This window comes from Idiotropiscis lumnitzeri, chromosome 1, assembly GCF_059441095.1.
Source record: "Idiotropiscis lumnitzeri isolate Australia: NSW breed Sydney's pygmy pipehorse chromosome 1, RoL_Ilum_1.0, whole genome shotgun sequence".
Lineage (NCBI taxonomy): Eukaryota > Metazoa > Chordata > Actinopteri > Syngnathiformes > Syngnathidae > Idiotropiscis > Idiotropiscis lumnitzeri.
The window spans coordinates 31,580,819-31,596,522 of NC_142391.1; the positions used below are offsets into that span (position 1 = coordinate 31,580,819).

The window sequence follows — 15,704 nt, forward strand, 5'->3', positions numbered from 1 at the left end:
TCGTCACTCTCTTCTTCGTCCACTCTCCTCTTCGGCGCACGCCGGCCGTCTAACCGCTCCAGCGCCCCCTCGTGCCGCTCGGCGAAACTACAATGCCCCCGAATATTTTTTAGACCCGCGAAGCACTGAACCCGCGAAAGGTGAACCGCGAAGTAGCGGGGTATTACTGTATATGTCAGCATTAAGCATGTGGAAAATTAAGTTGTTTGGTTTAAAATGTTGGTGTTCAATATGCAATACTAAATTCCGATCGGCTCTAAGTACGAGTTTTACAGTAAACCTCAACTGGGAGTGACAAATAAGATCAGCCGCTACAGAATATTTGAAAAAGTCCAAGTGTGTTTTAATGATGATTAAAACACGTGGGATGGGTACAATTATATATGAAAGGGTTTTTTATATGGTCTCTTCATATCATGTATTTTGACCCATTGCAGGGGGTCTGGATGGTACTAATTTGGCGTTGACTGTGCGCTGATTCAGTCGCTGCCCTAAATCTGGCTCAGATTCCTCATTGCATTCCTACTTCAGCAAAAGGACTCAAAAGCCAGTATTGTAGAGGAACTGCTTCTCTTTGCATGCAAAAGGCTAGCTCTGTTGTTTATTGGAAAACAATAATGACAGCTTGCTGTTCTAAGTAGAGCAATTGGCCACTGGGGGGGCAGTCTGACCATGATGCCCTTTGGCTTTTGTAAATCCCTCAGGGGGGGTGTAGGGAGTAAAGTGATGAGGTCAACGCTAGGACAGCCTGATGAGAGGAACACCCCTATGTCGTTGTGCGCTTGCGTGAAAGGGGTCAGCGGCAGGTAAGCCCTCATCGCTGGCGGTTGTTTATTCTTAGGCGCCGAGGCGGTGGCGCCCCGGCACCGCCAAGCCAGGGAGCGCCTTAACAGAAAAAAAGTGTGTGTGTGTGCAGGGGTGGGGGTGTGCGTGTGTGTGTGTGCGCGCGTGCAGGAGTGGAAAGGAGATAGCGTGGGAAAGAAGACAGACGGGAATGTCATCCACCCGCTTATCATTTTCATGCCTCACCTTTTAGTATTTAGTTCGCCGTAAACACTCTTGGTGAGCCCTTTGCGCCAAGATAAACATCTCAAGTGGCGAACTGTAAGCGCACCATGTCAATTTAGCTTTGGGGACATTATTGTGAGGCAGCACTAGGTAACTTTCCGCCCTTTACGGAAAAACATACACCGATTAAGTACACACACGTGCACGCAAAAGAGGATTGTTTGTCACCTTTGGGCTCAGGCAAAGCAGTATGGCCTCTGGCGAGGAAACAGATGTTGATCAACATGCACAGAGAGCCTCTGTTTTGTCTTAAAGGGGAATTTTTTTTTAACATACGTGGCGTGCTTTTGCCAAAATCCCTAAGGATCAAGAATTAGAACACAGTTCAGAAACTATTTATCTTCCAGAAATTAGCCCATTTACAGGGGGCGGCCAGAGCTAACCCCACCCAAAACGCCGCTGGTCCAATGGGGAGTACAGATTCAGTTGCCATGACGACATGCGACCATAGCGTGAATGTAGCTCCACTTCCAACAGTTGATGTTACATTACTCTTCTTTCGGCAGCAAACTGAGACCGAATCAACCAAGCAGTGCACATCATTTTGTCACATTTGATTTAAAAACCACAATAAATTCCACTAAATCAATCAATATTAATATTAATGATCAGCTAATTGTTAGTAGGTCTTCTGTCTATTGGGTATTAAAGAGCGTCGCTGCATTATCTTTGACCTATCATGGCTTTTTAGTGATACTTGTGTTTAATTGTTTTCATGCCTTCAGAGGTAAACTTGATTTAACAGTAAGATGAACAATATTTCAAATTAGATGATTTAAAGGTCTTAATAAAACAATTATTTGATTTTCACACTTGTATGCCAGATAAGAATGTTGAACTACTATACCTTGAAAGGTTCGCGATGGCTGCCAGTTTAACACTTTCGAACAGGGAAAATTGTTTGGAACTAATCAGAGGACTGTGTTCAGCCTTAGCCTTAAGAGGTTTCACAGTACACAAAATGTCCACTCACACAAACACTAGCATACGGCATCCATACATTTGAACATTCCACTGCAGGAAACAAGCCACTTTGTGCTTATTTCAGCAGCCCATCGGTGCAAAAAGGAATTCATTAAAAAGAGAGAATGGGGGGAAAAAAACGTGAGCATCTGATAGGAGAATGCTGAGTGCTGCATTCCCTTGTTATTATTGCCCAATCGAAGGGCAGCGTGGCAATAAAAGTCATTAAATGAAATAGGGAAAAAATGGCTTTTAATAGGGCGCTGTCATTGTGGATTTAGTAGGGCCTTTCTGCCTGCCTGCCTTGCTTGCTCCTTCCTCGTGGGGAGGTGAGCAGAGGAAGAGGAGCACCAGTGGATTCCTAGACAGCGTCTCGCAGCTGACGCAAGGCGAGCAGCCACAGTCTGGGAGTGTAGTTGGAAAAGGGGCGGGTGAGGGGGACCGGGAAGGAACTCACGCAGGAGCTTTATTACTTTAGCTGGTTTATTTTAACAGGGTGTACACACACACACACACCCCCCCACACACACACATACGTACAAAGTGATACGGCAAATTGAAAATGCGTTAGTGTGAGGGGTGATTTTGAAAAGCTACATCTGGAGTGTGGTACTGAAGCAAAGCTGGCTTTGGTGATTTAAGGAGGAAGCGACCATGTCTGAGGCTGGGAATGAGAATCAAGGGAGGGACGAGGGGAGGGGGGCTGGCACCAGTGGCCTGGAAAGACTGGAAATAGGGCCGAGACATTTGGACTCAGTTGATGTTAGGACGGTCCACTGGTGTGTCGTGGTGAAAAGAGAAGTTAAGGCTGGGTGTGGAAAACAGAACTTGGAGGGGATAAAGGTGGTTTTGGGAGCAGGGGTGATTCACTTGGAGTGGGGGGGGGGACCATGACATGCACACACAAATGCACACACACATGCTCTAGGACCGTCTGGTGTGCAGGGGACTGAACAGGGCTGCCGTAAAGGGACACGTTTGATCACCCACTTCCTTGTTTTTGATGCTTTTCCAGATAAAAATGACACGTTTTCCTTTTTTATCTGGTCGCATATGGCAGCGATTCTGTTTTGACTGCTTGTTGGACACACACGCAAAAATTGGGCAAATTAGCATTTTAATGCCCGTCGCCAAAATAATCATGAGATTGGAAGACGATAATGGGAATAATTGCCACACTCGAGACAGCAAACACAAAAATAATTGTGTGGATTTTTCCTCCAGACACATACACTGTAAACACAATCAAGACTTTAAAGAAGCCTTGTTTTACCAATGCCATAATGGCCATACATAATTTGTATATTACTAATTACAACACAGATCTCTGCCAAGGCTGAAATGCTAAAAAAAAAAGTCAAAAGAAAATGCTAATAGAGCACCACCATAATTGTGTTTGTAAGTCCATCTGTTATCAGGGAACTCCCTGGTTCATGGAAGATGACCAGTGGATGATCATTATCATGATGGTCGATTCCATTTGCAGCTTTTCCACTGCAGAGTACCAGCTCCCCCCCCGCCTCACAACGCACTACATAAACAGCAACAACTGAACACAACAATTTCCCATGTTTACTTCGAAGAATTTGGCTGTTTCATCCAAACGGAAACTGAAGGCATAAAAGAAAAGGATGGAAGCAACCAAAAGAGAGACTGTGGAGTACTGTACAGCAGTGGCCCCCAATCACTGGAGCCACTTTGGTTGGGCTGAAAAGATACATACAAAGCCCGCTCTGCACACAATCTCAAGCAATGAGACAAACTTTATTCAAGAAGAGACTAAAGGCTGATGCAGCAAAGTGGAGACTGTGGAATGTAATTTAGCGAGAGTCCAGATTTTTTTGGGAATTTGGAAAATCTTCACATACCAAAGAGACAAAGAAGAGACTCAGCACCCCTGCAGTAAAGTGGAGACTGTGGAGTATAACAGGGTAACCTGACGTCAGAATGCATGTTTATTTTTGACATTTTAGCAACAAATTAGAACAAAAAAAATGTTCTCTACTAATGAAACTAATTTTATTCTCGAGGAGACTAAGGGCCACCGAGTGCCCCAAATGATGAAAATAAGTCCTCACCAAACTACAGAATACTGTTGATTAAAACAAAGTGAGTCTTGGCCTAAAACTAATTCATAGCACTGTACATCTTAGCGCTAACAAGCTACCATGCTAAAGTGTCTTTGTTTCTTGGAATGGGAATGTCGACAAACAGCTAGTGAGTGAGAGCGAGCTAGCGAGAGTTGTATCCCCAAAGACAGTCTTTCACATGAATGCAGCCGCTGCCCCCTCGCTGTCCCTCACGGACAGCCAGATGTTTACACTCGCTCCAGGCTCAGCCATGTTTCCATGACGATACAAGCCCAGGGTTAGTCACATGGGGCGGGGGTAGACCCGCAATCCGGGATTTTGGCTCACCTTTGAGGCTGCCAGAGGATCACTGTGAGAATGCTGAAGAGCATTCGTTGTTATTGTTCAGCCAATTTCCGCCGCTTGACTCCTTCCACAGTAGTCCACCGATTCAAACCATTTAAACTTCAAAACATTCACAAAATTAAGGACACCTGGGGTATTACTTTTCACATACGCACACATTTTCCACACCCCTGAAGCCATTCAGCAGTTCAGCAAGTGGGACACCACCTGAAGCAGCTATGCAAGACAAAAATGTAATCAACTATATATTACAAGTCCCACATGAAGTTTATGTGCACTAATCAGAAAAAGAAAACAACGATAATCAGTGTAAAACCCAAAACACAATTTTGTCTATATAACGGCAGGAAAATAATAAATACTGATAAATTATATTGTATGTATAATAGAATAATAATTGTCCCAATAAAATCATAAAATTAAGACCTATCTTACTTTCGCGTTTCTTGACTGAAACAGTTCCAACTTCAAGTCGTGCATTCACCAGTTCAATTAATTCCAAAGCATTTCAGTTCGCCTTCAACTTTTTTGCATTTGCACACAATTTCTACGCAAAATGATTTCTTTTTTATGATCATTATTATTTTGATTATTGTTGTTATTATGTTCCCAATATACATGCATGCCTCAAAAGACATGAAATGACTCAACAGCCTTTCATTTAGAATAACATGAAAGACTTTTTCAGGAGGGGATGGGGAATAGGAGGGTGGGGGGGAATTTCCCAAAAGTTCTGAATCATATTGTGTCAGCAACTTGTTAAGCTGTCGCACGGGTGCTGCGCATGTGGGCTCAATTTTGACGGGGATTGGAGGAGGAGGAAGAGGATGAAGAAGAAGAAGGAGGATGGGAAGCAGGAGAACGAGAAGATCTGCAATCCAGAACCATCTACGCTTGAAAACAACCCACATACAAAGACGAAGAAACCCTCGGCCACCTCAGCCTGATGGTACATGGGAAGCGACATGCTCGTAAAAGATTTATGAATCGTGCGCATTGCGAAATGTGCACCTTTGGTGATGAAATGTCAAGTCAGTTTTTTTTTTTTTTTTTTTACAGTTTTTGACTATTCCCTCTTTGACAATGTCAATCAACAGTGTGAATTCTTATCATTTGTCACGGCAGTATGTTGATCCAGATTTGGATTGGATCTCAATTATTGTTACCATGATTTAAATAAACGATTTTGCATCACAGTTAGCGATTCATTCATCATTATGAAATACTTTTTTTTTCCCATCACTCAAGTGCGCATGATTCAGATCCTGCTTTGGATGTCTGTTACTCGACCATTTTTCCATTGCACACGACCAGCTCGTCTTTCCACTTCCAAAATAGTACAGGAAACTACAAATACAACTCCTCATTGAAAGCATCATTTAGATCAAGCGGTCAAAGAAAAAGTGGTCTTTGAGTTGCATGCCTTGTTTGACATCATATATCTAAAATTCATGCCCAAACTCGAAATTCAAACCGAAAACCTATTGACTGTAGAGCAGACTTACGAACCAATAATATACTGCGTAGCCATGTGTTTCAGATTTGAATTGAAGAAAAAAATAATAATTTCATTGTGTTCTGATGACATCTAGCAGCTAAGAATCCAGATGAGATATGCCTGTACCCAGAAAGACTGAATACAGACTTCAAACATACAAAATGTAAAAGAAAAATAAATAAAAATCATGAAAATATTTCTATTCAAATCAATCTCCTCATTGCCACTTTATTGTGGCATTACCAGCTAAATAAGCTACATTCCACCGATATAAAGTCTCTTTAATTCCAAGTCTCTGTAATTCCCAATTTGGCGAGCGGCTGTATAATTTCAGCCATAAATGTAGATAAAAGCAACCCCTACTTTAATGCTACAGTACTACAGTAGCAGTTTGAAAGGGGGAAAAAAGAACAAGGAACCACCAGCCTGGCTCTTACTTGACTGACATCATGATATAATATCAAACAAAAGAAAAAAGGGAGAGCAAATGGGTGATGCAGAACCCTAATTAATAATCTCCCGAGCGGAAAGAAATTAACCCAAGTTACGAGCAAGCGACATGCGTGTGTGTGTGCGCACACACACCCTGGCAGAAAGGAGGTGAACCGCAGCAGGATGACATTCACACTCAAGCAGGCACCACTGCCGCTGAGTGATATTTGTAAGGCGACATGGTTCAGTCGCGCCACTGTGGGCACTTTTTATTTTTATTTTAGTCTAATTTTAACAAAATAAGAAAGCCTCGTCCTGTGCGCCTTGTCATTTAGATTTGGGCCAGCTGCTTGATAAAAATGACACATCTTTTTCCATGTGAGGATTTAGCCTAACAAGGGGGAGAGAATGCGTGCGGCCTAATGACATTGCGGCGAGCGACATATGCCAGGCATCACTATGTCTGTCCCTCCTTGGGGACATTACGGTAACAGGATATTAAGGAGGAGGTGGTGCAGTGTGTGTGTGTGTGTGCGTGTGTTTTACCTCCAGGCAGAAAGCCCTGGAGACAGACAGAAGGGGGGTGGGGGTGCGAGAAAGAAATACAGGCGTGAGGGTCAGCAGGAGGAGGAGGACAGTAGATGAATGGGAGAAGAGGGGATGAACTTGACCCAGTCTGGAGGACTAAAAACAGGAAGGAGGGTAATGAAGTGGAAACATGCTTTGTCATGCCTCGCCAAAGCCATAGGATTAGACTTCTATAATTAGAGGACGGGGGCATCATAATGCTAGCCTTCCTTTTCGGCCACCATGAACAGCTACGGTTAAATTACACAAGGGGAGAAGGTCGTCGGGAGGGAGCGGAACAGGAGCGACAAAGAGGTGGAAGTTTTGGGAGCATTTTCAAATGGATATGACTGTGTCCACTCAAACATAGTGTATTCAAAAACGATGGTCCTTCAGGGTACGTTCATATGACAACAACCTGGCAAAAATATAACATGGTGAATTGTGCACTCCAGGCCATTGGATGGCGATATGAGCACCAACTGCATGTGCTACCATATTTTCACTACGGTACTAGGGAGACGCAAACAACCACGAAAACCAAACAACCACGATGAGTTGATTCTCCAATTTAAAATATATAGAAATCCATATTATAAATATACTAGCTTCAACTATACCACAATGATCCCAAAACAATTTAACATCATGTGAAACTGGTTTTACAACAAAACCCTTAAAAATTAAAAATTAGAAGTGCACATGTACTTGCACTTGTAGTGAAGACTTTCCCGAACTTCCACTAAGAACCCAGACTAAACTTAGTTCCTCCACATAATAAAAGCTTCTTCACGTCAAGATGTCATGTCCTTGATGTAATACTACTTCTTACAACTACTATCCCTTCTTTGGTGTATTCAGGTTGCGAATTTGGATCTACCCAAGTGTTGCTCCCCTGCTAGGTAGCTAACTGTACAATACAAAAACTGCAACCTTAATCCAAGACCATTTGGATCTTACCACCGCGCACATAACCAGTTAGCGCAGTGGTGTTACAATATGAGGTAACATGGCATTCTCAAGTATACTAATTGTTTTTCATTTGATTGGATTAATATTTATGGACTATTAAGTGTTTTTCATGTAAATATTTACTGTAGTAGATTTTACTGCAACATTAGTGGATGCTTATTGCGTTCTCTAAATGGCTGAAATAGAAAACAAAAAGATTTCTGTGATTGAATGGATTCCTGCGAAAGAAAGACATACATTCAGCAAAAAATATGTAAATACAACATAGCAGGGTTCGAATGAAGGATAATAAAAGAACGGCAAAAAAAAAAGGACACTAGCTTGTTTAATCATTTAAGTTTTCTGGATTTCTGTAGCCTCTTTTTTCTCTACTTTCTGAGCTGAGAGCCAGCAAAGCGTACATGAAGAAGCTCTTAAGAGCACAGGTAGCCCACCTGGCATATTCATCACTGCCTGCATGGAGCGCTGGACCGTCGGCTAACGCTTCCATATGAATATTTATCTGAGGAGGGCTGGCGCCGGAACAGATGAGCTGGCAAGGGGGGGACCGAGCGAGACATCCATCTCATTCGCACGCCTTTGCTGCTCGCCATCCGTTACTTTTCTCCCGCAACCACCATTTCAACCCTCCCACCCCCCTCCTCCTCCGGACTTCCCTGATATCACACACGTCTAATGCTCTTCCCCTTAAACACTGCCCACCACCACCCACTCTCTTCTTCCTCTATCCAATCCCTCCACCGGGCTGATATATGTATGCTAAAGGATGGATGGAGAGAGCAAGGGGGGGAGGAAAAAGTGTGTGATTAATGTCTTGGAGAAAAAGATAAATAATCACAGGAGACTGGGGGCTGGTAGTTGGCCTTAGGGGAGCAAATATGGAGAGTTTTATGGCTGGGGGAGGAGGACGAGGAGGAGGAGTACGGCGACAGCAGATCCATTCAAGTATATTAGCCTCCCCCTCCCACACGCACACAATAACCTCAGCATCTATTCTATTGCGCTACTGTCTTTCATCATCAACAATGAATCCCATCCATGTGACAGCGCGCACGCACACACACACACGGATAAACACTTTTTTTCCAGGCCACTGTATGTATCTGTGTGTGTGATGGGCCAATACATGTGCTGTGTGATGTGGCTGACAGCCCCCCCCCCCCCTCCTCTCCCATCTCTTTCTCTACCCCATGCTGCCCTGCTTTTAAGCCCCTCATCCTCCAGTGGCTGCCTGTCCCCTGGAGTAGATTGCATCTTTTATTTATCATTTTTTCCCTCCTCCTTGGCTTTATTTCTTCTCTACCGCCAACCACACTACAGCACCCACCCCCGTGAAAAAAAAAAAATTGCAATCAGCATAACACGCCGGCATCCTCCTGCTGTGTGCTCGCCTGTCATCCTCGCCTCTGTTGTGAGCGGATGAGACTGACAGCCCGTGCAGACGAGGACACAAACACATGCGCAGACCGCCCTCCCCGGGCCCCCTCTTTTTCTCTCTCGCGCACGCTTACGCACGCACACACTTGCAGACAAAGGACAGGCATAGTAACCAATTAGACAATTAATTGATTGTTGAGAATGATTCTGGTTGTGCGGGATTGATTGCCGATTATTCGCGTCTTGAAGCAATCAAGACAAAACGGACGACTCCACTCAGCGGATGACGTCAGCTACAAGCAGAGAGTGTGAAAGGAGGAGTTTAGAACATTCAGAGAGCGCTCGCATTTAAGGGATGGGCAACTGACTGGGGAAGCTGGATGGACTGACGTGAAAATTTATGATCAAGTAGTCCATTCATTGTCTCATGTTTAAGAACTGTTCTGAACTCCTGTTTCTGTGCCACTGTTGCATTGAGAAGAATGCTGCCCAGTGTAGTCCTGCCAAAATTGTCATCTTTGTCGATGTAGCTCACCTTCCCAGAGCTGACGTTTTGGTCATCATCTTCGTCATTGCTATGAGCAGGAGGTTTGAACATTCAGGGAGCCTGCCCATCCCAGGATAGGCATTTGAATAAAAGTCCTTGGTCCATTACTGGGAAAGGTATTGATAAATGACACTGGTAAACTGCAAAATGTATTAATCAGAGATAGCTTTAAGAGTGTCAGAACATATTTTTGACGCTGATTAAAAAAAAAAAAAAAGTTTTGAGATATTTAAATTTTTTTGTTTTTAAGTTTTGACCTATAAAAGCTTGTGCAATATGGATTTTACCATGTTTCGCAACAAAATTCCACCTTTTGCTGAAACTAATGTAACACTGTAGCACATATCATTTTATTATATTAGCATTAAATGAAGCAAGATTCTGAATCGGCGCAAAAAATATACATATAAAAGTTTAATTGCATCTCTGATTAAAAATAATTGCAACATTTTTTGGACTTATGTTATTGATTACTTGTGTTCCAATACGTTACTTTAATTATTACATATCTGAACATTCAGAATTCCTGTTTCCCTACCATTGATGCAATGAGCAGAAATCCAGGGATGAGAGACGGTACGTCATGTTCTACTCGCTCCTTCTTTAAACAGTGCAGCTACTGAATTAACAGCGCCTCTGCTGGTCGCAGTTTAGAAGTGCACTCCATCAAAACATGAAAAAATTCGTAATGATGGATCATTTGTCAATTACAACCCTACACGCTAACGCAAAACAACTTTAGCCAGGGCAAGTGATTTAGCACACATTCTAGTGTGCATTGTTATGTTCCTTCAACTGTGTTTACATTTGTTATACTGTGGATATGATGGCAAGAATTAGTAAGATGGAGCTACTTTGTTCTATGACAGTGTACATGAAATTGGCCAAAGTGGGCGGACCCTTTCATGGGTCATTCATCTATATAAATAATTTAAGTGTTTAATGTGGCCTTTATTGTTAATTTACACATTAATTTAGGGTACAAAGTTTTATATTTTGTGAGCGATACCGGGCACTTATCCATCAATCCATTTTTAATGCGCTTCTCATATTTATCGGTGATTGTGAGCTGGAGCCTATCTGGAAAACATTGATTCAAACCCAGATCTTCTGACTGTGAGATAGATGTCCCATCCACTACACAACCATATTGCCAACTATGAGATCCATCCATGCATTTTACAGCACTTATCCTCATTAGGGTGGCAGGAAAATTGAAGCCCATCCCAGTTGTCTTTGAGGTGATAGGCGAGGTTCACCAAAGAGTGGTCAGTTAATCAAAAAGCAAAGAACTATTTACACTCACAATCATGGGAAATGTGGACTCTTATTATCTTAGCATGCATGGGTGGACTCTTATTATCTTAGCATGCATGGTTTTCAAATGTGAGATGCAGTGAAAGAAAACCCACACTAACTCCAATCTGAGATTCAAACCCGGGACATTTCACTGAGAGGGAGACATGCAAACCACTAAAGTCCAGCGTGCCATCAAGCAACTAATAACAGTTCATTTATCCTTAATTCTGTGCTCAATCGAGTGCCCAAACCCCAACCCTGGAGCGTGAGCGTCCAATGAGTCTAATAGTGGGGAATCTGGTAAACAGGCCAGCTCCAGAGGAGAGAGGAGGGGAGAGCTGCCCGCCTGTCTGCCTGCCTGCTCCATGGCTACTATTGTGCACTGCAGATTCTCCAAGCCCACAAGAGCTCCAGCCATCTCCGCACGCAGATTCTTTGGAGGCATAGCGAGCCAAGGAGAAGGAGGAGGAGGGGGAGGAGGCGTAAGATCATGCATAAAATCTTGTTTGCGGGATGCGTTCAGATTTAGATGAACCAGGGGAGGGTAATGGGATTAGAATCCTGAACGGGTTCCAAGGGTGTGGAGTGGGATTGACAGCTCCGAGTCCAACGCGTTTGGTGAAATATGATGAGGGGGAGAAAGGCGAGAGATAGGGGGCTGCTTAGCCCACGTTCCCCACTCCCCCGTAATAAAACTAGGTGAATCATTTGCATCCAGCAGCTACATACGTCCTGGCATTGACAGAGCGAGAGAAAGAGAAAGAGTGTTTGGCAACCAAAATAGAGCACTGTGGCTTTAAATCGCCCCAGCCCTCCCACCCTTCGTTTCTAAATATCGTCTATTTAGCCAGCGGTGAAAAGATATAGGGGGGCTTTTGTCTGTGGATCGGTCGGTGCTGGTGGGGGGAGAGCTGCAAAAGCAGAAAAATAGGAACAAAGTGCTATATAAGCTTCAAATGAAAGGAGGGGGAGAGCTCCGGGCAAAGGAGAAGTGGGCTACTATTACGTGGAAATACCCGGCATTGTTTACACTGGAAAAGAAAAAAAAGTCTGGCACTGGTGTTGATTGGCACTCACCGACTTGCAGTACGTTGTCCACCCAGCCACCCTCCAGCAGAGTGACACCCCGCAGGAAAGGCAGCTGAGTCTCGTCGTTATTGTCCCCGCTAGTTCCACTCTCTTCCGCCCCAGCGTTGAAAGACGAGTACATGCAGATCTCCTTCTCGCTCCGCGGGAACGACCAGTATACGATCCGACGCTGGACGGGCTCCGGGATCCGCTCGAAGCGCTCCTCCACCCGTTGGAAAGGCCACTTCTCGGCCACTCGGCGCGCCGCGATGTCGAGCAGCGACTCCGGGTTGTGCGCTTTGCCGCTCTGCCCCGCCGCGGAGCCCGAACCGCCGCCTCCGCCACCGCCACACAGGACTCCTCCAGCCCGCTGCCCCTGCCTACACGCCGGGTTGTAGCCGGGCCGGCAGCAGAGCCGTTTGGCTGGAGGCTGCTGGACTCGCTCGGCCATGTTCGCACCGCTTCCGACCTGCCTCGCCGAGCCTCTCTGATCATATAAACTGGATAAGGAAGAGAAAAGGGGCACTCTCGCGTCGATTGTTTGCCCTACATGGGCAGGCGAACCTTATTTGGTGATGTAGGCGGGGATGGTTTGTCGTCACAGAGGTCTTTGTGTGCGACTAGGCGTGGCCTCGGGGGGGTGGGGGGGGTGCTGCTATAAAATGAAGCGGAGGCGGAATTCCCGAAAGTCGGCAAATCCTTTGTGAAGCCGTCGGGGCGAGTGAGGGCGGAGCCCCGACGGCCGACGGGGCCTTTTGAAGTTTTGCCTTCTTGTTGGGAGTTTAAAGGCGGGGGCTTAATCCAGAGGCGGTATCGACGGCTCCCAGCGGGCGCAAAGGGGGGCGAGAAAGCCCACTTTTTTCTCCCCTTTCATTTTTTCTCCTCCAGTGGAGCCGAAGCTGCAGAAACAGCATGACGCTTGTTTTTGGAGGCCTGGTGCCTCACAAAAAGCTGACTTTTAGCTGTTAAAACAGACAAGAGACAGTGAGGTTAAAAGTTAGTGAGGTGGATATGTAAATAGACAACACCATTTTAAAAGAAGGTGCTGTGCACTTGCTACCTGGGCCTTCAGTGGGTACAAACTAACCTAACGGAATCCACCACTTAATACCGCATGTACAGCACGCACCATGAACATCTTTCAGAATCAATACTTATATAAATATGACAGAAACATAAAAACTTTCAATATCATACAAGCTCAACTCAATTTACTCATGCATCTGTAAATTGACTGTTGGCGGTAAAGGCCTGTTGATTGACAGTTGTGACATCAGCACAGATGCAAGAGTAAGGGTAGAAAGAGGGAAGGCTTCCAAACTCAGTTTTTCCCCCTCAGTGGTAAATGGGAGGCACATATTTGAGGGAGGAATTTATTTGTCGAAGCCAGCTCTGTTGGTAGGTGCTGTTCTTTTTGCTAGCAACAGTGTTCAAATGAGTTTAGCAGTTAACTCTTTGTTGAGTCAAACGTTTGTGAATTTTACCAAGAGCAGCAGATATTGATTTTTCATCACGATTCGTTCAAGGTTGCAAATACATTCCCCAGATGTTCACTAACAGTTTTAATGTCACAGTTTTTCTTGTCACAGGTAAATTTTAAACATACTCAATATTTCCTTGCGACAAAACAATATTAAAACTGTTGGCGAACATCTGGCCCTGACGAGAAATCAACATCCGCTACAGTCACAAACACTCGCAAATGTTCGCCCCTCAGTTGGACACGTATGGGCTTTAATGTTGTGTGTAAACAACAGTGACTATGAAATGATGAAATAACACTTAAGTACCTGCTTTTTTTCTCTGATTGTAAAAGGAAGGCACAGGGGAGGCATTTGTTTCAGCCTCAGCCTTCACTATAAAGCTAATGTTTTTTCTCGTAACAGATTCCCTACCTCCCCCCAAAAATGTCTGCTGTTTTTCAATGTCTGGCCACATGATTCCCCTAACAGCTATTAAAAGTAGCGGAGGTGGATGTATACAAAATGGTGGTACAGTCATTTGGTGTGCCCACCTTCCTGTGTGTGTTCCTACTGCGAAAAGAAAGCAGGGCTATGGCTTTGCGGGTGCAAGCTTGTGGTTACATCGCCCACCCCCTGGCTCCCCACCACTGATGAGACGCCCAGAAACTACCGGAATAATTAAAACAATTTAACAAAATGGCCACCAGATTGCCAGCGCGCTCCTTAATGGTCTATAAAAGCCGTCCAAATGCATGCCTGTAAATCAGAAATGCAAGCAACGTGTTCTGAGTTGCCTCCGTCGCGACTCTTGCGAGGGGGACTAAAAAGGCTGCCCTTTGAACCACGTTGAAAGTGATCTGTGCCGTATGGAGCCAGCAGATGTGGCCTAACCTGATTTGGTTTCAATACTTCCCCACAGGAAGTTTGCAAAGCCAGGAGGTCCTGCTTTGTTATGTTAGCCATCTTTCTCAAAGGGCCAAAGGAGCCTTTTTGGCTCCCTTTCTTCTTGCGGACAGGAGTTATTGCTTTATAATTTGCCGGATTTTTCAAACAGAAAATTTACTGGTGATCACATTTTTTCCCTAATAAAAGCCAGGTGTTAGATGTTTTGGGTGTGTGTTTTTTTTACAAGGTTACATGTGTTTCACAGTGTGACTCCTCAAATAGTAGTCTGCGCTCCAATGCAGGCCGTGTCTCTATTAATCACTACATGGGACATGACATTTTGCATTTGTTTTTTTTAAAATAAAATTTTAGCATTGTCTTCAAATAAAATGTAAATAATTTCATATAATTCGTTAAACTAATGTAATACCATTAATTATTTTTTTTCTTTTTGATTTATGTAATTTATGGAATAATATGTGATACATATAATTATGTTAAGTCACTGATAGTGTAGTGGTACACTCGCCCGAGTTGTGTGCGGGCAGCGTGGGTTCATTTCCCACTCAATGATGGTGTCTATGTCTGCCCTGTGACTGGCTGGCGACCAGTTCAGGGTGTAGTGCGCCTTTCGCCCGTAGTCAGCTGGGATAGGCTCCAGCACCCTCCCGCGACCCTGTACAGAATAAGCGGTGTGGATAATGATATGACATGACATAATTATGTTAAATTTAATCGTATATTTTTTGAATGAATGAAATGCTAATATTGTCTTAGATTAAACAAAACATACTGTAATACATTAAATATTTTTCAGTGCATAAAAACATTTACATTTTTCAAATAATAAACTATATTGACTGAGCAAAAGATTTATTCCATCAAATTTTAGTCAATACATATAAATATTGTTTTTATATTTACAATAACAATATTACAACTAATATAATTCTTTAGCGAACCCTGACTGGATTACATTCAATACACAAATTTGTTTTGACTTTGAATTCTGGATAATGCTACATGAATGGAAATGTATATTATTCCCTTTATTGTGCTATATGTAAAGTAAATTATGTGTATGTTCATTCGGAATATTAACTGCCAATGATTGTCATATACTTCGAAGT

At 43.8% G+C, this 15,704-nt stretch overlaps 1 protein-coding gene across 1 annotated transcript in view; it reads right to left on the reverse strand.

The window, feature by feature from the left end:
- The window catches only part of LOC148344238 (zinc finger SWIM domain-containing protein 6-like), a 66,476-nt gene extending 53,743 nt beyond the window's left edge, over positions 1-12,733 (reverse strand). Inside the window, exon 1 of the mRNA XM_088295189.1 lies at positions 12,236-12,733. Coding sequence (XP_088151315.1) covers positions 12,236-12,677 — 442 coding nt within the window. The 5' untranslated portion in view covers positions 12,678-12,733. The remainder of the gene's footprint in view (positions 1-12,235) is intronic.
- Positions 12,734-15,704: the final 2,971 nt, after the last annotated feature.